Here is a 21,578-nt window from a genome sequence, read left to right on the forward strand (position 1 = left end):
GGGGGGGGGGGGAGGTTTGAAGCTAATTAGAACACCGGAAACATTAAAACCACCATTTTAACTTTTCTCTAATTCTTATTAATCCAGACCCGTAACATTTTGAACTGATGTGACATGCTTTTCAGCACATGACGAGGCTGTCTAGGGTCATTGTGTTACAACTGTGAGTGAAAGTCAGTGTAGTTGGCCCGTGGCAGGGAAGCGAGTTTATGCACCCTTATTGTTACTTCTGTTTAAGGTTTATGTTTCGCTCATACTTTATATTTTCTTTTATTGTCTGATTTTGGTTCGTATTATTTTATGTTTGTATAGTTTTGGCCTAGATTTTTAGTGCATGCACGACCCACCTGCACCCTGGCCTCGCTGAGCCCCAGCCGTTGGCTCAGCTCCTCCCGCATGAAGGCGTCCGGGTAATGCGTCTCGTCGAACAGCCTCTCCAGCTCGTTCAGCTGCTCCAGCGTGAAGTTGGTGCGGCTGCGGCGCTGCTTGTTCTGCTGCTGCTGCTGCTGTTGGGGAGGCGGCGGGGGCGGTGCGGAGGCTCTGGAGGCGGAGGCGGCGGAGGCTGTTGGCACCGGGGGCGGCGGACTGCCCCTCAGCTGGGACTGCGGCTGCAGGCGGGACCTGGCCGACAGCTCCTCCGCCTCCTCGGGGTCCACGTCCGCCTCCAGATCGCCACCTGCGGGTACAACAACCGTAACACACTGCGCTCAGTTTGGACACCAATCGCAACACATGTGCCTCCTAGTGTTACATTTACTTCAGGATGTGTATCAGTAAACTTTGCAACCGTGCGTCAGAAGCGGCTTCTCCTCAAATCAATAAACCCCAAACTCCAGGTTCTTTAAAGAATCGATCTTCCATATATAAGACAGCTTGAAACGTTTGATTACTTTACAATTACACTAAGTTGCCGGCCGTTGTGGTCGAGCGGTTCTACGCGCTTCAGTCGGGAACCGCGCTGCTGCTACGGTCGCAGGTTCGAATCCTGCCTCGGGCATGCATGTGTGTGGTGTCCTTAGGTTAGTTAGGTTTAAGTAGTTCTAAGTCTAGGGGACTGATGACCTCATATGTTAAGTCCCATAGTGCTCAGAGCCATTTGAACCATTTGAATTACACTAAGTTAATGTGTTCATATTTTGATGTCATGCATGTAAAACTTTTATGGTTGAAGACACAAAATTCTAACTATTTTAGTTTTGTTACCTGATTATTCACTAACAGACTAATGGGAACATTCACGCACCTCAAAGTTTATCAAGTCATGCCTCCAGAACTATATGTCGTACAATGGTAAAATTTTGCATCTACATTCAATGGTATACGTGAACAGTTTGTGCAAAATGTGTTGCGAATAGAGTTAGTAGTAAAGAAGTAATAAATGAAAACTTCATGCGTAATCTGAATTTGATTAGATGAATAGCTAAAGTGTAGTAAGCGGTAGCATTTTTGCCTTTCATTACTTTGTGAGGGGTGGCGGAGAACGGGGGTGGCGTTTCAGCGAGAAAAAAGTTTAGGAAGGGTTGGATATCTAGTGTAAAGTTTGTTGGAAGTCGCTAAGTGCTGTCTTCGCAAATACTGGATGACTATAGTCAGACATTTGACTTACTGTATTATACCTTTAACGTAAGATTATACCACTTAATGAGTAGGATTTCGCAGCCCTTTAAATTTTCACATCGGTCAATAATTAAAAGAATTAGTGAAAATCACGTATTTGTTTCTTCTAGAAGCCGTCAGATAGGCATCTTGCAGCTGGAACAGGGCGACCGCGTGTGTGTTTCAGCTGTTTACAAATACAGACAGTCACTATACGTGGTGTTGTAGGGAATAGTGTAACACAATCATTTTCGCCCATCAACAGATACAGCTTTAATACATTTCCACATTGTCGCCTGGTAAACAAAACACTTGCATATGGAATATCAGAACATATACTGGTGAGCCTAAATATTATGACCTCCTGCGTGTTGGTCTACCTTTGAAACGCATTACAGCAATCATTCTGTGTGGTATGTATTCGACAAGTCTTTGGTAGGTTTCCGGAAGTACGAGGATAATCCCAAAAGTAAGGTCTTCTAATTTTTTATAAGTACATAGATCTGCTTTTTCTACAATGTTTTACATCAGTTTACAGCTTGAACATTTAGCTATTTTTACATATAATCACCATTTCTGTCGATGCATTTTTGTAGACGCTGTGGTAGTTTCTGTAGGCCTATGTCATACCAGCTCGCCGCCACGCTGTTCAGAAAGTTATGAACCTCTTCTTTCACCTCTTTGTCGGAGCTGAATCGTTCTTTTAACTTAGGGAACAGGTGATAGTCACTGGGCGCCAAGTCAGGACTATAGGGTGGGTGGGTGATTATGTTCCACTGAAACTGTTGCAGGAGAGCAACGGTTTGCCGAGCGATATGTGGGCGAGCGTTGTCATGGAGAATGTGTACGCCCTTGCTCAACATTCCTCTTCTCCGGTTCTGAATTGCCCGATTGAGTTTTTTCAGTGTCTCACAGTACCTGTCAGCGTTAATTGTGGTCCCAGTGGGCACAAAGTCGACCCCTTTCCGATCCCAAAAAACGGTTGTCATGACTTTACCGGCAGGCTGTGTTTGTTTGAATTCCCGCGGCTTTGGCGAAGAAGGATGCCGCCACTGGCTTGATTGTTGCTTGGTCTCAGGTGTAAAGTGGTATGCTCAGGTTTCGTCACCCGTGGCAATTGAGTCCAGAAAGTTGTCATGTTCGGCTGCAAGGCGGTGAAGAAATGTGCGGAAAGCATCAACTCGTTGCCGCATGTGGTCCTTAGTCAGCATGCGTGGCACCCATCTTGCGCACACCTTCCGGTAGTTCAATGTTTCCGTTAAAATTCTGTGAGCGGTGCTTCGGGAATCCTCAGGAACCAACGTGCAGAGATCATCAAGGGTGATCTGGCAATCTTCACGCATACTTTGCTCAACCTTCAACACTGTCTTCTCAGAAATTGACGGTCTCCTGCTCCTTTGTTAGTCATGAATTTCGGTCCGACCAGCTGCAAACTCTCTACACCACTTACGAACATTTTTGACATCCATGCACAATTGACTATACACTAGCGTCAATTGGCGATTGATTTCAATCGGCGCAGTGCCCTTTGCGCTCAAAAACCGAATACCTGCGCGCAATTCGCACTTGGCGGTAACATCCAACGGGAGCTCCATTCTCAACGGCTGCCAAGCCAAGATAGCGCCTCAGCGTGGCGTGCGCATGTTTACACACAGCACGTGAAGCACTCTTCATAACAGTGTGACCAACTGCCGCACAAACAGAGTTCTGTACTTATAAAAAAAAATAGGAGACCTTACTTTTGGGATTATCCTCGTATGTCGCAACAGTCTGCACAAAGGTTACGAAATTATAATCAGTTACTGACCGACGTTTTGTGAGCGCGAAGCAGGCGCCCGAAAGCGTCCTAGATGTGTCTATAATGACCCTCGAAACATTGCACTGGCGCCATGTAACGGACAGTTTTGCTGCTGGAATATGCCATTGGGATCTGGGAAAACGACAAGATGGTCAGCAATAAAGATCACTTAGTCCACAGATGTAATGATGGCTTCAATTACTGTCACAGATCTCATGGAAGCCCAGGTCTATGTCCCCATAACACAACACCGCCCCCATCGGCCTGTGTCTGTGGTACAGTACATGTTTGGAGCAGACGCTCTCCTGGTTGACGGCATATCTAGACACAGCCTTCAATTTCCATTGACCCACGACCCATACTCGATGCTCCCAGGGCCCACTCCAATCGTAAGCGACGAAGTCGTCTGGGCAAAATGTAGGTGTCGTCTGTTGCGGATCTCACTGTTCAGCAATGTGGACGAAGGTTGTGTTCCGAAACGCTTGGGCCTGCACCTACATTGTACTCTGACGTCAGATCTGCCACTGATCGCCGCCTATCCTCCACAGCTGGCGAGCTTCCAACCTCCACGTTCTGTGATGGGGCGTGGACTTACCATACACTATCGCGTACTCACTGCTTCATCATCCGTCAACGACTTTCCATAGATGCTCAGGATAGCAGCACACAAACAACCTATCAGCTTCACCGTTTTCGAGATGTCGTTTGAGCACCTTGCTTAACTATCTATTCTTGATCAAAGTCGCTTATGTCAGTGACTTCCCCATTTGCAGTCCGTACCGTCGTTCCCCTTAAATACACATCACGTACCCACAACGCCACCACGCGGCATTCATTCACGTGGCGGGCAGTGACCATAATGTTGTGGTGTATCAGCGTATGTGCTATGGAGTTCAAAATGGTTCAAATGGCTCTGAGCCCTATGGGACTTAACTTCTGAGGTCATCAGTCACCTATAACTTAGAACTAATTAAACCTAACTAACCTAAGGATATCACACACATCCATGCTGGAGGCAGGATTCGAACCTGCGACCGTAGCGGTCGCGCGATTCCAGACTGTAGCGCCTAGAACCGCTCGGCCACTCCGGTCGGCTTCTATGGAGTTCAAGAATTCTTTATGACAGAATTCTCTATGTCTTTCTTAATGGAAAACATCGTCATAAGCGTTGATCGTGTCTGGCATACTTGAGTGTAATGTGTTGGGGCCGCAGAGGGATGGCTTACAAAAATTACCTGGAGGACAGAGTCTGTAGCCGTATGAGATTTTTCACAGCTAACGTAGTTGTGTGCAGGGGGTGGCATCGTTAAGAACTGACTGGGAAATGAAGAGAGACTCGTAGACAATCACTGCTGATCTTAAATAGAAACAATTGTAATTTAAATGCTGTAAATAGACGAAAAGGTCCGATATCATTCGACCATGTTGTCAGCGATCAGACACGTCAGAGTCAGTCACAACTTTCAAAAATCTAGAACTTCCTCTGTGGAGTAATTTATGTTGGAATGACCAGGTAAATTTAATCAAGGAGAAGACAGAGGCCAATCTCAAATTCGTTGGAAGAATACTTCATACAGGAGGTAGTCGCTTATCTTCATAGTCGTGAACACATTCACAAGACACGTCAAGCCTTAGGCCACAAACTGCTCCACGACGATATACTGCATCAAAATATTCATAAAGAGTTACGTGGGCACGGGTGTTAAGCGCGGGAGGGTCCTCATCGATCATGTGACGAAGGCAGTAGTTGTAAAGGAAGCTATCGAAGTGAACTTCTCTTCAATCAGAAACCCTCAGTCAAACACCACGTAACGAGACGTCTGCCAGCTGGAAGTGCTGTTTAGAATATTAGTTTCTGACAGGCACAATGCCTGCCTCCTGCACTTACCAGAGCTAGAGAGGTACTTCAACGAAACTGTGCGTCGCAGTACGAGGTACTGACCGGTAGACTTACAATTTCAGAAACATAGAAAGTCCATGGAGGAGACTGGGAAAACCTCCAACAGGAGAAGCAGAGACACACCAGCAAAACGTGAATCAGTCCTGGGAGCTCAAGGCGGAAAAGGCGACAAAAGGGATCGGAAAGGAGGAAGTGAAAAGGGAAAGACTTTCAATTTTGGGGCCGGCCTGAGTGGCCGAGCGGTTCTAGGCGCTACAGTCTGGAACCGCTACGGTCGCTCCCTGCCGCCGTTGGATAAGCAGCTGAGCAGCAAGTCGTATACTCCTAGCTCACTCATTTGTTACATAGTTTAATTCTTAATTTCTTTGCGTGTTTTTGGTACTTGCATTGTTTAATTCATAAATTTCGGGCGTATTATAGTATTTGAGAGTTGTAGCATCGCGTTTTAGTACCTGAATAGTGTAAATTCGCGTAGTCGTTTGTCTACTGTTTTTGTTTTGAACGGCCAGTGTCGGTTGGTCGCAGTCAGTGTGCTCCCTGCCGCCGTTGGATAAGCAGCTGAGCAGCAAGTCGTATACTCCTAGCTCACTCATTTGTTACATAGTTTAATTCTTAATTTCTTTGCGTGTTTTTGGTACTTGCATTGTTTAATTCATAAATTTCGGGCGTATTATAGTATTTGAGAGTTGTAGCATCGCGTTTTAGTACCTGAATAGTGTAAATTCGCGTAGTCGTTTGTCTACTGTTTTTGTTTTGAACGGCCAGTGTCGGTTGGTCGCAGTCAGTGTGCTCCCTGCCGCCGTTGGATAAGCAGCTGCAGCAGCAAGTCGTATACTCCTAGCTCACTCATTTGTTACATAGTTTAATTCTTAATTTCTTTGCGTGTTTTTGGTACTTGCATTGTTTAATTCATAAATTTCGGGCGTATTATAGTATTTGAGAGTGTAGCATCGTGTTTTAGTACCTGAATAGTGTAATTTCGCTTAGTCTCCTTCCGCCGCCGAGCAGTGTCAGCAGTGCGCAAGTAGCAGCATTACTGCATTTACTAGGCAATCTTGTATTTTAATAACCGTTTAAATTTTGTCGATTTGTTTGCGCTTTCTGTAGATTAGTTCAGACGTTCTTTGCAAAACAGTTTTTAGCATGGATAGGGACTGCAACTGCTGTGTTCGGATGCAGGCTGAGTTGGCATCCCTTCGCTCCCAGCTTCAGGCAGTGTTGGCTTCGGTCACACAGCTTGAGGCTGTTGCCAATGGGCATCACTGTGGGGGTCCGGATGGGGGTTTGTCGGGGACGGCCAGCTCGTCCCACGCATCCCCTGATCGGACTAAGACTGTGGTTGCCCGGGATACTGCCCGCATTGAGGCTGATCCCTCACCTGTGGTAGAGTGGGAGGTCGTTTCAAGGTGTGGCAGGGGGCGAAAGACATTCCAGAGGGCTGAACGGAAAGCCTCTCCAGTTTGTCTGACGAACCGGTTCCAGGCTCTGTCTCAGGCTGATACTGATCTTCGGCCTGACATGGCTGCTTGTCCTGTTCCAGAGGTTGCCCCTCAGTCTGCAAGATCCGGGCAGTTGCAGAGGGTGGGCTTACTGGTAGTTGGGAGCTCCAACGTCAGGCGCGTAATGGGGCCCCTTAGGGAAATGGCAGCAAGAGGGGGGAAGAAAACCAATGTGCACTCCGTGTGCATACCGGGGGGAGTCATTCCAGATGTGGAAAGGGTCCTTCCGGATGCCATGGAGGGTACAGGGTGCACCCATCTGCAGGTGGTCGCTCATGTCGGCACCAATGATGTGTGTCGCTATGGATCGGAGGAAATCCTCTCTGGCTTCCGGCGGCTATCTGATTTGGTGAAGACTGCCAGTCTCGCTAGCGGGATGAAAGCAGAGCTCACCATCTGCAGCATCGTCGACAGGACTGACTGCGGACCTTTGGTACAGAGCCGAGTGGAGGGTCTGAATCAGAGGCTGAGACGGTTCTGCGACCGTGTGGGCTGCAGATTCCTCGACTTGCGCCATAGGGTGGTGGGGTTTCGGGTTCCGCTGGATAGGTCAGGAGTCCACTACACGCAACAAGCGGCTACACGGGTAGCAGGGGTTGTGTGGCGTGGGCTGGGCGGTTTTTTAGGTTAGATGGCCTTGGGCAAGTACAGAAAGGGCAACAGCCTCAACGGGTGTGGGGCAAAGTCAGGACATGCAGGGACCAAGCAGCAATCGGTATTGTAATTGTCAACTGTCGAAGCTGCGTTGGTAAAGTACCGGAACTTCAAGCGCTGATAGAAAGCACCGAAGCTGAAATCGTTATAGGTACAGAAAGCTGACTTAAGCCAGAGATAAATTCTGCCGAAATTTTTACAAAGGTACAGACGGTGTTTAGAAAGGATAGATTGCATGCAACCGGTGGTGGAGTGTTCGTCGCTGTTAGTAGTAGTTTATCCTGTAGTGAAGTAGAAGTGGATAGTTCCTGTGAATTATTATGGGTGGAGGTTACACTAAACAACCGAACTAGGTTAATAATTGGCTCCTTTTACCGACCTCCCGACTCAGCAGCATTAGTGGCAGAACAACTGAGAGAAAATTTGGAATACATTTCACATAAATTTTCTCAGCATGTTATAGTCTTAGGTGGAGATTTCAATTTACCAGATATAGACTGGGACACTCAGATGTTTAGGACGGGTGGTAGGGACAGAGCATCGAGTGACATTATACTGAGTGCACTATCCGAAAATTACCTCGAGCAATTAAACAGAGAACCGACTCGTGGAGATAACATCTTGGACCTACTGATAACAAACAGACCCGAACTTTTCGACTCTGTATGTACAGAGCTGGGAATCAGTGATCATAAGGCCGTTGCAGCATCCCTGAATATGGAAGTTAATAGGAATATAAAAAAAGGGAGGAAGGTTTATCTGTTTAGCAAGAGTAATAGAAGGCAGATTTCAGACTACCTAACAGATCAAAACGAAAATTTCTGTTCCGACACTGACAATGTTGAGTGTTTATGGAAAAAGTTCAAGGCAATCGTAAAATGCGTTTTAGACAGGTACGTGCCGAGTAAAACTGTGAGGGACGGGAAAAACCCACCGTGGTACAACAACAAAGTTAGGAAACTACTGCGAAAGCAAAGAGAGCTTCACTCCAAGTTTAAACGCAGCCAAAACCTCTCAGACAAACAGAAGCTAAACGATGTCAAAGTTAGCGTAAGGAGGGCTATGCGTGAAGCGTTCATTGAATTCGAAAGTGAAATTCTATGTACCGACTTGACAGAAAATCCTAGGAAGTTCTGGTCTTACGTTAAATCAGTAAGTGGCTCGAAACAGCATATCCAGACACTACGGGATGATGATGGCATTGAAACAGAGGATGACACGCGTAAAGCTGAAATACTAAACACCTTTTTCCAAAGCTGTTTCACAGAGGAAGACCGCACTGCAGTTCCTTCTCTAAATCCTCGCACAAACGAAAAAATGGCTGACATCGAAATAAGTGTCCAAGGAATAGAAGAGCAACTGGAATCACTCAATAGAGGAAAGTCCACTGGACCTGACGGGATACCAATTCGATTCTACACAGAGTACGCGAAAGAACTTGCCCCCCTTCTAACAGCCGTGTACCGCAAGTCTCTAGAGGAACGGAGGGTTCCAAATGATTGGAAAAGAGCACAGATAGTCCCAGTCTTCAAGAAGGGTCGTCGAGCAGATGCGCAAAACTATAGACCTATATCTCTTACGGCGATCTCTTGTAGAATTTTAGAACATGTTTTTTGCTCGCGTATCATGTCATTTCTGGAAACCCAGAATCTACTATGTAGGAATCAACATGGATTCCGGAAACAGCGATCGTGTGAGACCCAACTCGCCTTATTTGTTCATGAGACCCAGAAAATATTAGATACAGGCTCCCAGGTAGATGCTATTTTTCTTGACTTCCGGAAGGCGTTCGATACAGTTCCGCACTGTCGCCTGATAAACAAAGTAAGAGCCTACGGAATATCAGACCAGCTGTGTGGCTGCATTGAAGAGTTTTTAGCAAACAGAACACAGCATGTTGTTATCAATGGAGAGACGTCTACAGACGTTAAAGTAACCTCTGGCGTGCCACAGGGGAGTGTTATGGGACCATTGCTTTTCACAATATATATAAATGACTTAGTAGATAGTGTCGGAAGTTCCATGCGGCTTTTCGCGGATGATGCTGTAGTATACAGAGAAGTTGCTGCATTAGAAAATTGTAGCGAAATACAGGAAGATCTGCAGCGGATAGGCACTTGGTGCAGGGAGTGGCAACTGACCCTTAACATAGACAAATGTAATGTATTGCGAATACATAGAAAGAAGGATCCTTTATTGTATGATTATATGATAGCGGAACAAACACTGGTAGCAGTTACTTCTGTAAAATATCTGGGAGTATGCGTACGGAACGATTTGAAGTGGAATGATCATATAAAATTAATTGTTGGTAAGGCGGGTACCAGGTTGAGATTCATTGGGAGAGTGCTTAGAAAATGTAGTCCATCAACAAAGGAGGTGGCTTACAAAACACTCGTTCGACCTATACTTGAGTATTGCTCATCAGTGTGGGATCCGTACCAGGTCGGGTTGACGGAGGAGATAGAAAAGATCCAAAGAAGAGCGGCGCGTTTCGTCACCGGGTTATTTGGTAACCGTGATAGCGTTACGGAGATGTTTAATAAACTCAAGTGGCAGACTCTGCAAGAGAGGCGCTCTGCATCGCGGTGTAGCTTGCTGTCCAGGTTTCGAGAGGGTGCGTTTCTGGATGAGGTATCGAATATATTGCTTCCCCCTACTTATACCTCCCGAGGAGATCACGAATGTAAAATTAGAGAGATTAGAGCGCGCACGGAGGCTTTCAGACAGTCGTTCTTCCCGCGAACCATACGCGACTGGAACAGGAAAGGGAGGTAATGACAGTGGCACGTAAAGTGCCCTCCGTCACACACCGTTGGGTGGCTTGCGGAGTATCAATGTAGATGTAGATGTAGATGTCGCAGGTTCGAATCCTGCCTCGGGCATGGATGTGTGTGATGTCCTTAGGTTAGTTAGGTTTAAGTAGTCCTAAGCTCTAGGGGACAGATGACCTCAGAAGTTAAGTCCCATAGTGCTCAGAGCCGTTTTTCAATTTTGGGGACTGCGTCCTTTATAGGAATGCATGAACTGTCTGACGCCGTATGGAAAGGGATCGCCAAATTCTTTCATCTATGTGAGGACACAAACACGATATGCCATCTACGACAGCAATCACAACGTTGGCGTATTTAACGTCTGCAGATTGAGGACTTACGTCTCGCACTGGAGTAGATATAGCTGTAGGAGAAGAGATAATTGTAGAAGTTGCTAGTACATATTATTTTCTATACGTACTGCATGTAATAGTGATTAGTATGTTTTTATTGTGGTTAGGTAGTAATCTGTGTAGTGTATTGGTATGATTACGGAGGGATGAAATGCCGAGTACATGTTGCGAGTGCACGTGGTCCGGAAGCCAAAGCACATCATGCAGTGTGTGACTCAGAGGAGTCATCCATAATAGTGAATCCAAGGCTTCCCGTTGCATGTGATTACAATGTAGCTCATACTTGTTCATAGCCACTTACTTTACGCTTTTTGATGTTGCATAACTTTAATATTTTGTGTCCATGTTTTGTTCTCATGTCTTAACAGATGTCCTATCATCCTGTCCCTTCTCCTTGTCAGTGTTTTCTGCATATTCCTGTCCTCACAGATTCTGCGCAGAACCTCCTCATCCCTTACGTTATCAGTCCACCTAAATTTCAACATTCATCTCAAATGCTTCGATTTTCTTCTGTTCCGGTTTTCTCACAGTCCATGTTTCACTACCATACACTGCTGTACTCTAAACATACATTCTCAGAAATTTCTCCCTCAAATCAAAGCATATGTTTGACACTAGTAGACTTTTCTTGGCCAGGAATGCCCTTTTTGCTATTGCTAGTCTGCTTTTGATGTCCTCCTTGCTCCCTGCGTCATTGGTTATTTTGCTGCCTAGGTAGTTTAGTTCCTTAACTTCATCTACTTCGTGAAGATCAATTCTGATGTTAAATTTCTCGCTAGTCTCATGTCTATTACTTCTCTTTACTTTCGTTTTTCTTCAATTTACTCCCAATCCATATTCTGTACTCATTAGACTGCCCTATCCATCAGCAGATCATGTAATTCTTCTTCACTTTCACTCAGGATAGCAATGTCATTAACGAGTCATGTCATTGATGTCCTTTCACCTTGAATTGCAATTCCACTCCTGAACCTTTCTTTTAATTCCATCATTGCTTCTTCGATATACAGATTGAACAGTAGGGGCGAAAGACTACATCCCTGTCTTACACCCTTTTTAATCCGAGAACTTCGTTCTTGGTCGCCTACTCTTATTTTTCTCTATTCGCTCTTGTACATATTGTATATTACGCGTTTCTTCCTATAGGTTACCTCTATTTTTCTCAGAATTTCGAACATTTTGCACCATTTTACATTGTCGAACGCTTTTTCCAGGTTGGCAAATCCTATGAACGTGTCTTGATTTTCCTTTAGTCAATATTGCCTATCTGGTGCCTTTACCTTTCCTAAAGCCAAACTGATCGTCATGTAACACATCCTCAATTTTCTTTTCCATTCTTCTGTATGTTATTCTTGTCAGCAACTTGGATGCATGAGCTGTTAATCTGATAATGTGGATGATATTTTTCCGAAAGTCAGGTGGTATTTCACCAGCCTCATACATTTTACACACCAATGTGAATAGTCGTTTTGTTGTCACTTCCCCCAATGATTTCAGAAATTCTTATGGTATCTTATCTGTCCCTTCTACCTTATTTGATCTTAAGTCCTCCAAAGCTCTCTTAAATTCTAATTCTAATACTGGATCCCCTATCTCTTCTAAATCGACTCCTGTTTCTTCTTCTATCACATCAAATCTTGCCCCTCATAGAGGCCTTGAATGTACTCTTTCCACCTTTCCGCCGTCTCGTCTGCACTTAACAGTGGAATTCTCGTTGCATTCTACATCACAGTAAATCACACCATCTCTTATGACTTTCTTACCATATCGACCCTACCTTTTACACCTATATTACATTTACAGTAGCTCCTTTGCAGAACTCCAACAGTGGCGTCAATTTACAGCCTCCCTCCAAAGGCGACTTTGCCCCCATCCCACAGCCTTGGACGCCTCACTGCAGAAGTACTCGATTCCCACGTCAAATGGCATGCCTACCGGAAATCCATAGATATCCAGACTGGGAGCCACTCCACCAATCTTCCTGCAATTAGATGACATCACCCAAGCCACTTCCTCCCTGCAGCACATCTCGTCAGGCGCTATATCTGCCCGCGTTCCTACAAAACTACATATGTCCTCATCATCACGCTCTACCCCCACAAGCCCTACTACTCCACTTACACCGCACCTTCCTAGGACTTGTGATTAGAATACACTTGCTAGGTGGTAGCTTTAAATCGGCCGCGGTCCATTAGTACATGTCGGACCCACGTGTCGCCACTGTCAGTGATCGCAGACCGAGCGCCACCACACGGCAGGTCTCGAGAGACTTACTAGCACTCGCCCCAGTTGTACGGACGACTTAGCTAGCGATGCAACACTGACGAAGCCTCGTTTATTTGCTGAGAAGATAGAATAGCCTTCAGCTAAGTCAATGGCTACGACCTAGCAAGGCGCCATAGCAATTGATAGTTATCGTATGAAGCATGTCTCATCAAGAACGATGTATACAAATTATGGATTAAAGTTAAGTATTCCAGAAGCTACGTACTTTTCTTTATAGCATTCATTACGTATCCTGTTTCAGACCTCACGCCATCCTGCGTGAGCTTATAGCGTGCATTTCGGCCTTCTCTAGCAACATAACAACATTTATATGCCACTGATAAATTCAGAGACATCAAGAATTTATTAAATACTAAGAAATGACAGGACTGGAATCAGACGTGCATCAGACTTAAAACTGAATTCGGCATTAACTCCTCCAAGTACTGGACAACATTCCATCGACTTGCTGGTAGCGATTCCATTCCTCACTATATGCTTGTCCACAGCAATAATCCCTTACCTAACAGCCACGGCATAGCTGAACACTTCGCATGCTACCTCTCTGATCCTTGAACGTATGGATACCGCTTCCCCAGCCCCGGTTCCTAGCTTCCAGTACTTGGAGAACATACCACAAACAGAAATACAACACCGACCACAGCACATGAGCCGGCCGGAGTGGCCGAGCGGTTCTAGGCGCTTCAGTCGGGAACCGCGCGACCGCTACGGTCGCAGGTTCGAATCCTGCCTCGGGCATGGATGTGTGTGATGTCCTTAGGTTAGTTAGGTTTAAGTAGTTCTAAGTTCTAGGGGACTGATGACCTCAGAAGTTAAGTCCCATAGTCCTCAGAGCCATTTTTTGAACAGCACGTGACATAAAACAAGTACTTCACAGAAAACGCAACACTTCCTCTGGTCATGATGGCATGACCTGTTGACACCTCTGAGATTGCCTCCTCTCATTTCTAGTATCCCTTGCAAGCCTTTATGTCACTATCCTACCCATATCTTACTAGTCTGAACTTTGGAAAACCTTCAGAATCCAACTTTTCCTCAAACTAGATAAACCCCTACTAATACCTCTTTGTACCGCCCCATCTGCCTCACCTCAATGCTTAGCAATATCTTCGACTCCATCCTCTCACGACACACCCATCAACAACCGAATCAACACCACCTGATTTCCGTTAACCACTGTGGCTCCTATCAAAAGGATGGACACACAAAAACTGCGGCTTCCATCCCAACTTATGCTCTGATGACAGTTCCTGTGCCTTACCAATCTCCTATCCCACCAGCTCAATACCCAAAATACCGCTAAGTTTGTCTCCTTCGACTAAGAAAAAAGCCTATGAACGTGTATGGCGTTCTAGTCTTTTCTTCAAACTCCTCACTTAAGCATTTCCAGTTAAATATGTCCGCTTTATTGCATCCTTCATCTCTAATCACCGATCCACTGTCTCTATTAACGATACCAATTCGCATAACTTCCATTTCACTGGAGGTGTGCCCCAAGGCTCTGTACTTTCTTCTCTCCTTTATGCCATTTACATTACCAATGTGCCAAAAATATTTCCATTACTTTCAGCATGCTGATGACACCACTTTTATCGCTGTCTACCTCACACTCCAGAAATCCCAAAGATGCCAACAAAACCACCTCAATGAGTTTACTTTCTGGTGCAAGCAATGGATCCATAAGCTCTACCCCACCAAAACAATAACAATAATAGGATGAACCACCTACATATTCCGTCCCCATGACTTTTACTCTACCATTTACGACCTTCCTACCCACTCCACTAACACGCTAAAATACTCAATACTAACCCTCGACCGGCAACTTAAATCGAAACCTCACCTACTAACCATCCAACGAAAGCCCGCAACAGACTGAAACTACCAAAACTACTACGTGGTTGATCTTGGGGATTACAAGCTTCCACCTGAGCTATTCTATCCTATTCTAATGACGTACGAATATCCCCCTCTGACCTAAGTTCTACAACTCCCTCGAAATCCTGGAACGTCATGCACTCTGCCTCACTTTCCATATTCAGTTACCTCCCATCACTTGGATCCTCTGCAGCTTCATCAAATTCCCACCCATCCACACCTACATCAAACACCTCCACATGTTCAACGCTACCCACAAATTAAATTCCAATAATCCTACTGTTTCCCCTCTAGTCACCAACCCGGCACGCTGTTATGTCTTTACATACACATCCCACCGTCCCTATACATGCAAATATTCCGTGTCCTGTCCAAACACAACTTCAAAAAAATGGTTCAAATGGCTCTGAGTACTATGGGACTTTACATCTGAGGTCATTAGTCCCCTAGAACTTAGAGAACTTAGAACTACGTAAACCTAACTAACCTAAGGAGATCACACACATCCATGCCCGAGGCAAGATTCGAACTTACGACCGTAGCGGTCGTGCGGTTCCAGACTGAAGTGCCTAGAACCGCTCTGCCACAACGGAAGGCCCAACGCAACTTCAGCCAACTGTTTTTCGCAGAGTGTGCTATCCGCCCCAGTATTTATCTGTGATACCAACTTTAACTCTTCCACATGTAACCCTCTCCACATCAAGGTTCCCTTCTACTTTTCCTTCTGCATCTCTCTCCATCTCCACTACTCTACGTCCACATCTAACAACTCCTCCCCTCTGCCATACCACCTCCTGTCTTCCCACTATCTACTCTAACACCTGCCTTCATCTCCATAGTTTACTGCCTAATAGACCTCTATATTTTTTGAATCACACTCTTCAACCTTGTAGAACGTGTTCTCTCCTCCCAAAATCCGTCTCTGCCAGTGCAGTTCCTTCGGATTTTAAGAGAATGTGCAGTGCTTTTTCTAAGAAGAATTTCACCTTTTTGGCATGTGTTTAAAATGTATATATTTTTTGTCTTAGGGGCTATTCCTTTGATTTTAATTTAAAAAGAAGACATCAGTTTTAATGTTTCTTATGTAGAAGCTAACAAAAGTCATCCCATTTATTGCTTTCAAAATCATGTATCAACGTTTGTTCTTTGATAACATTTGTTTTCGTCTTTGTTATACTTTTTAAAAGCTGTTGGCTGAAAAGCGGATTGTTGTATCGTTGACAGCCCATCCCTCCTGTCTTTATGAAATGAGGGGGACGAAATAAAAATAAAGAAAGAAATAGGGATGATAGAAATGGGAGATATTTAACACAACTGTTAACAAAATATTGTTACTGAGACCTACCTGTTACATAAATAATATTTAACGCAGTGGACACATAATTTAAAATGGGGTACAATTTATCTTCAAAAAGGGGAGTTTCCACCACTCACAACATTCCTAGTTAGCTTAAAGTAAATTATATAGACATGTTTCAGTGCTTTTCTTCTTTCCATTTCAATTTCAGTAATTTAAACAAGTTTATATCATTCGTGCATTTCGCGATAATAAACAGCCACAGACTCGTCTTGGAATCAAATGCTCCTTCGCACCTACAGTTTAACTGCGCAGAACTGCGCAGTTATCTGTCTAGATCACATCTCTTCAGTTATATGAACTGAAGATGTGGAGGCGACATCCAGTCTTCACCGCAGTTCCATTCACGCCTCCTTTAGCTGAACTTCCCGTGCAGTATTCGTGACGATTAAACGACAATGGGTGACAGAAAAAGGAGAGCCGCAGTTTCTTATGTGGTAGCAGCTATGTTGGTTCTTCAATTCTGTCCGAAAAGCGGACGAGAAGTTGTCTATTTTCTTCTCCACACTGTCACGAGTCATGTTAGGTCCTAGAAGTTTCTGTTTTTCTATTAGAACGTCGTTCAATGCCGCTCTTTTTCACGATTCGAGTATGAAGCACCGTCTCTACGTCAAAGTTCGGGAAGATTATAGTAGCCTAAAGCGCATATCTTTTTTATTGTAGGTCATGATGGCAACATATTAAGGATGAAGGCTGTGTGAGCTGCAGGTCATTCACCTTCGCGAGAGACTCGCCTTTTACGACTATAAACACACAGTTCCTTCCTTGAACCTAAACTTATGCTCATCATCAACTCGATAGAAAAGAAACATGCCTTTTGACAGCGACAAAGAAGCATCAGATTAAAACACTTGATATTGCTTATTGAACCGACTACGGATAAAATGGAGCGCCGAGAAAGTACACTAGAGGCCTACCGATAATGAAATATTCAAAAAATTCAAACAGTATAGCGTATAGACACGATCACGTGCATGCCTACATCCAAAGCTAAACACTACTTAAAACCAGCAACTTGATGCCTACGTGTTCACAGTAACGAGAGGTAATCTGAAGCACGCGAGTTGTGAACCTATGCTGATACTCAGCACCCTAGTGACATTGACAGTGGCGTTCGGAGTTAACAACAGACGAGACATCCGAGAACGAATCCGATTCTCAGACAAACGACGAGCGCCAATTTCTATTAAAAGACACACTAGAATAACAGGCAACACGCACTTGACCCTTGCGGTGTCGTCCTGCAAATACGGATTACAGCCGTGCATAGAAGAGCGCCGAGCTGCCTGGTGCTCAGTTGCAACTGTGTTGAGACTAGCATCCAACAGAGCACACACAAGGTAAGAATTATTTTATGCTTCCACCTTACGTCACACAAATAGTTCCCAAGCGGACATCTATTCGCCGAAAGTGGATAAAGCAGACAAATGGCTTTAATCAAGTCAGTGTCTATGCAACACTCTCACGTTATCAGTGGTACCTCAAAACAGCAATAGGACTCACTCATTGTCGACGCCAAGAAGAGCCAAACAGTACCATCTACAAGTGGTCTTAGTCATTATTCACTGGATTAACTAGACCAGAGTTAGAGACACTTGAGTACAAGTGAACACTGAACGAATGCCACACACTATTTTCACTGTACAGTTAAGTAACGTAAAGTTTCTATTAATAAATGATTTTAAACCATTGATAATCTGTGTTAGCATCATTTTGTAGCAGCTGTTACTTTATCCTATTTGCCCCTGTAAAGAGGATGTGTGGTTGCTGCATGCAAGCAAGTCATCTCATCTCAGCAACTACTTTATCATCCTGAAACATATTTATATTTGACACCAAGAGTATTTAGTGAATACTAGCCTTTTCCCCCTAGTTTCACCCACATTTGTGTTCAACACAATACTGCCTGCACCTCCTCCACCCTCCCTGTCTCGACTTCTTCCTCTGTCACTCTGTCCACCTCATCCTCCCATATCTATCTGTCTCTGCCTCTCCACTCTCTCTTCAGCACCTTCTCTTACTTCTTCACCCCCCCCCCCCCCTACTCTGTGGTGTCAACTTTTGCCTCCTCCACAGTCCCTAACTGTCTCCTCCTTCCCACTTGAGTCTTCTACTCCTCCTTCTGTCTCTGTGCCTACTCTCCTTTCACCTTGTCTCTAGCTATCCCCTTCTGCCTCCCTCACTCCTATCCATCCTTGCACCCAGGCTGACACTGCTCCAACACAACATACCCACCATGCAAAGCATCCTACAAGTCAGGGGGGCTGGAAAACAATTTCTTACCCCTGACATGTAAGCTGCCCTTCAAAGTAGGTTGATCAGGCAGTTGATATTCTTCCTACACAGTATGCCTGCCATGTACAGCAGCCTGTATCCGAGTGGGTGGAAGAAATACCTTTTTGCCTGTATCCCTACTCCTACTGGAGCTAGGAGGTTACAAAACACACAGCCCTGCAGGATTCATGATGTCAGTTACCTCCAGCACGCAGAAGTGCCGCAACACGTGGTGGCATGTTCTCGACTAATGCATAAAGTAGTGCTGGAGAGATCTGACATCATGAATCCTGCAGGGATGTCCATAAATCCGCAAGAGTACGAGGGGGTGGAGATCTCTTCTGAACAGCACATTGCAAGGCATCCCACATATGCTCAATAATGTTCAGTTCTGGGGAGTTTGATGGCCAGTGGAAGTGTTTAAACTCAGAAGAGTGTTTCTGGAGCCACTCGGCAGCAGTTCTGGACTTGTGGGGTGTCACATTGTCCTGCAGGGAGTGCCCAAGTCAGTCGGAATGCACAATGGACACGAATAGGTGCAGGTGATCAGACAGGATGCTTGCAAATGTATCACCTGTCAGAGTCGTGTCTAGACGTATCAGGGCTCCCATATCACTACAACTGCACACGCCCCTCCTGATGACATGCAGGATCCATGAATTCATGGGGTTGTCTCCATAACCGTACATATGCATCCATTCGGTACAATATGAAACGAGACTCGTCTGACCAGGCAACAAATCCAGTCATCAACAGCCCAATGTCACTGCTGACGGGCCCAGGCAGGGTGTAAAGATTTGTTTCGTGCAGCGATCAAGGGTACACGAGTGGGCCTTCGTCTCCGAAAGCCCATGTCGATGATGTTTTGTTGAATGGTCGCGCGCTGACACTTGTTGATGGCCCAGCATTGAAGTCTGCAGCAATTTGCGGAAGGGTTGCACTTGTGTTACACTGAACGATTCTCTTCAGTCGTCGTTCGTCCCGTTCTTGCAGGATCTTTTTCCGATCACAGAAATGTCGGAGATTTGATGTTTCACCGGATTCCTGATATTCACGGTACGCTTGTGAAACAGTTGTATGGGAAAAACCCTACTTCCTCGCTATCTCGGAGATGCAGCGTGCCATCGCTCGTGCGCCGACTATAACACCACGTTCAAACGCACTTAAATCTTGTTAACCTGCCTTTGTAGCAGCAGTAACCGATCTAACAACTGCGCCAGACACTTGCTGTCTTATATAGGCGTTGCCGACCGCAGAGAGAGAGAGAGAGAGAGAGAGAGAGAGAGAGAGAGAGAGTGAGAGAGAGAGAGAGAGAGAGAGAGAAGAGACAACAACCCTATTTGCCAATAAGTCATGTTTCTGTCGGGAAAGTCGACGTAATTGCAGAATTGCAGAAGGTGCTCAGCTGCCGATAACGCCAAGACTCCAATACTCATTAACAGAATAAGGAGACAGGTGCCTCTGTCTCTGAATGACTGCATCTTGATATCATTTCTTCTTCGTCGTTGGAGCGAAAGCGTTCTTTGTATCTGCACTCCGAGAGAATACTCAGATACATTACAAAAAATTGTAATAACCAAGCGATATGTGAATACAGGTTATAGAATTGAAAGCATCACTACCTATTTGAAAAGTCTCCTAATAATGAACTAATATGTTTTGTCATTTGACTCTCAATCAAGGGTTTCTGCAGAAATTCATCCAAGCTGGAGCAAGAGTCGAAACTTGCCAGTTTTTATGTCATTGATTCGGTGTGTCTGAAAATATGTCCTGTTCCAAGAACTAAATTATACTAAACGATTTGCACACACATCAAAAAAAGTTTTGCATCATCCCAGTTCCCAGAACTCCTGAAGATAGACGTTGACTGTGGATATTGTATCACAGGCAAAGTCCCATTGACTGTTCAGATACGTCACTAAACCCGCCCAAAGATGTAAACAACCATACATGGGCAGCGCCTATTAGACGGAGGAGTCCGACAGCCGATTAGTTCCAGTCATTCCACCAGGAAGGAGGTACACGGCTCGTGTTGTCTGTAGTTCAGTCATGCCTAAACAGTCAATAACACGGTTCGATCGCGTCCGCATTATTACTTTGTGCCAGGAAGGGCTCTCAACAAGGGAAGTGTCCATACGTCTCTGAATGAACTAAAGTGATGTTGTTCGGACATCGAGGAGATACAGAGAAAGTGGAACTGTCAATGACATGCCTCGCTCAGGCCGCCCAAGGGCTACTATTGCAGTGGATGACCGCGACCTAAGGATTATGGCCCGGAAGAACCCTACAGCAACGCCACCATGTTGAATTATGTTTTTCGTGCAGCCACAGGACGTCATGTTACGACTCAAACTGTGCGCAATAGGATGCATGATGCGCAACTTCACTCCCGACGTCGAGGTTGGGGACCATCTTTGCAACCACGACACCATGCAGCGCGGCACAGATGGGCCCAACAACATGCCGAATGGACCGCTCAGGTTTGGCATCACGTTCTCTTCACCGATGAGTGTCGCATATGCCTTCAACCAGACAATCGTCGGAGACGTGTCTGGTGGCAACCCGGTCAGACTGAACGCCTTAGACACACTGTCCAGCGAATGAAGCAAGGTGGAGGCTCCCTGCTGTTTTGGGGTCGCATGTGGGGTCGACGTACGCTGCTGGGTTTCATGGAAGGCGTCGTAAAGGCTGTTCGATACGTGAATGCCATCCTCTGACCGATAGTGCAACCATATTGGCAGCGTATTGGCGAGGCATTCGTTTTCATGGACGACAATTCGCGCCACCATCGTGCACATCTTGTGAATGACTTCCTTCGGGATAACGACGTCGCTCGACTAGAGTGGCCAGCATGTTTTCCAGACATGAACCTATCGAACATGCCTGTGCCACCTGGACCGCGGAAATATTGTGTCAAGATGACATTATGATCCGGCTGCACACCCGAGAAGAATATTATCAATTATTACGCCGGGAAAGCCTTCGTAATCACATGCCTGGGATGGACTGAAAAGGGCTGTTTATGGACGACGTGACCCACCAACCACTCTGAGGGATCTTCGCCGAATCGCCGTTGAGGAGTGGGACAATCTGGACCAACAGTGCCTTGATGAACTTGTGGATTGTATGCAATGCCGAATACAGACATGCATCAGTGCAAGAGGACGTGC

The 21,578-nt window shown here is 45.4% G+C and overlaps 1 protein-coding gene across 1 annotated transcript in view; it reads right to left on the reverse strand.

The window, feature by feature from the left end:
* LOC126484856 (short stature homeobox protein-like) overlaps positions 1 to 21,578 on the reverse strand; it is a 126,902-nt gene that overhangs the window by 80,692 nt on the left and 24,632 nt on the right. The window contains exons 2-3 of the mRNA XM_050108452.1: positions 573 to 676; positions 348 to 506 (exon numbers count right to left, since the gene is read on the reverse strand). Of these exons, the coding sequence (XP_049964409.1) occupies positions 348 to 506; positions 573 to 676 (263 nt within the window). The remainder of the gene's footprint in view (positions 1 to 347; positions 507 to 572; positions 677 to 21,578) is intronic.

This window comes from Schistocerca serialis, chromosome 6 (assembly GCF_023864345.2).
Source record: "Schistocerca serialis cubense isolate TAMUIC-IGC-003099 chromosome 6, iqSchSeri2.2, whole genome shotgun sequence".
NCBI classification, from domain to species: domain Eukaryota; kingdom Metazoa; phylum Arthropoda; class Insecta; order Orthoptera; family Acrididae; genus Schistocerca; species Schistocerca serialis.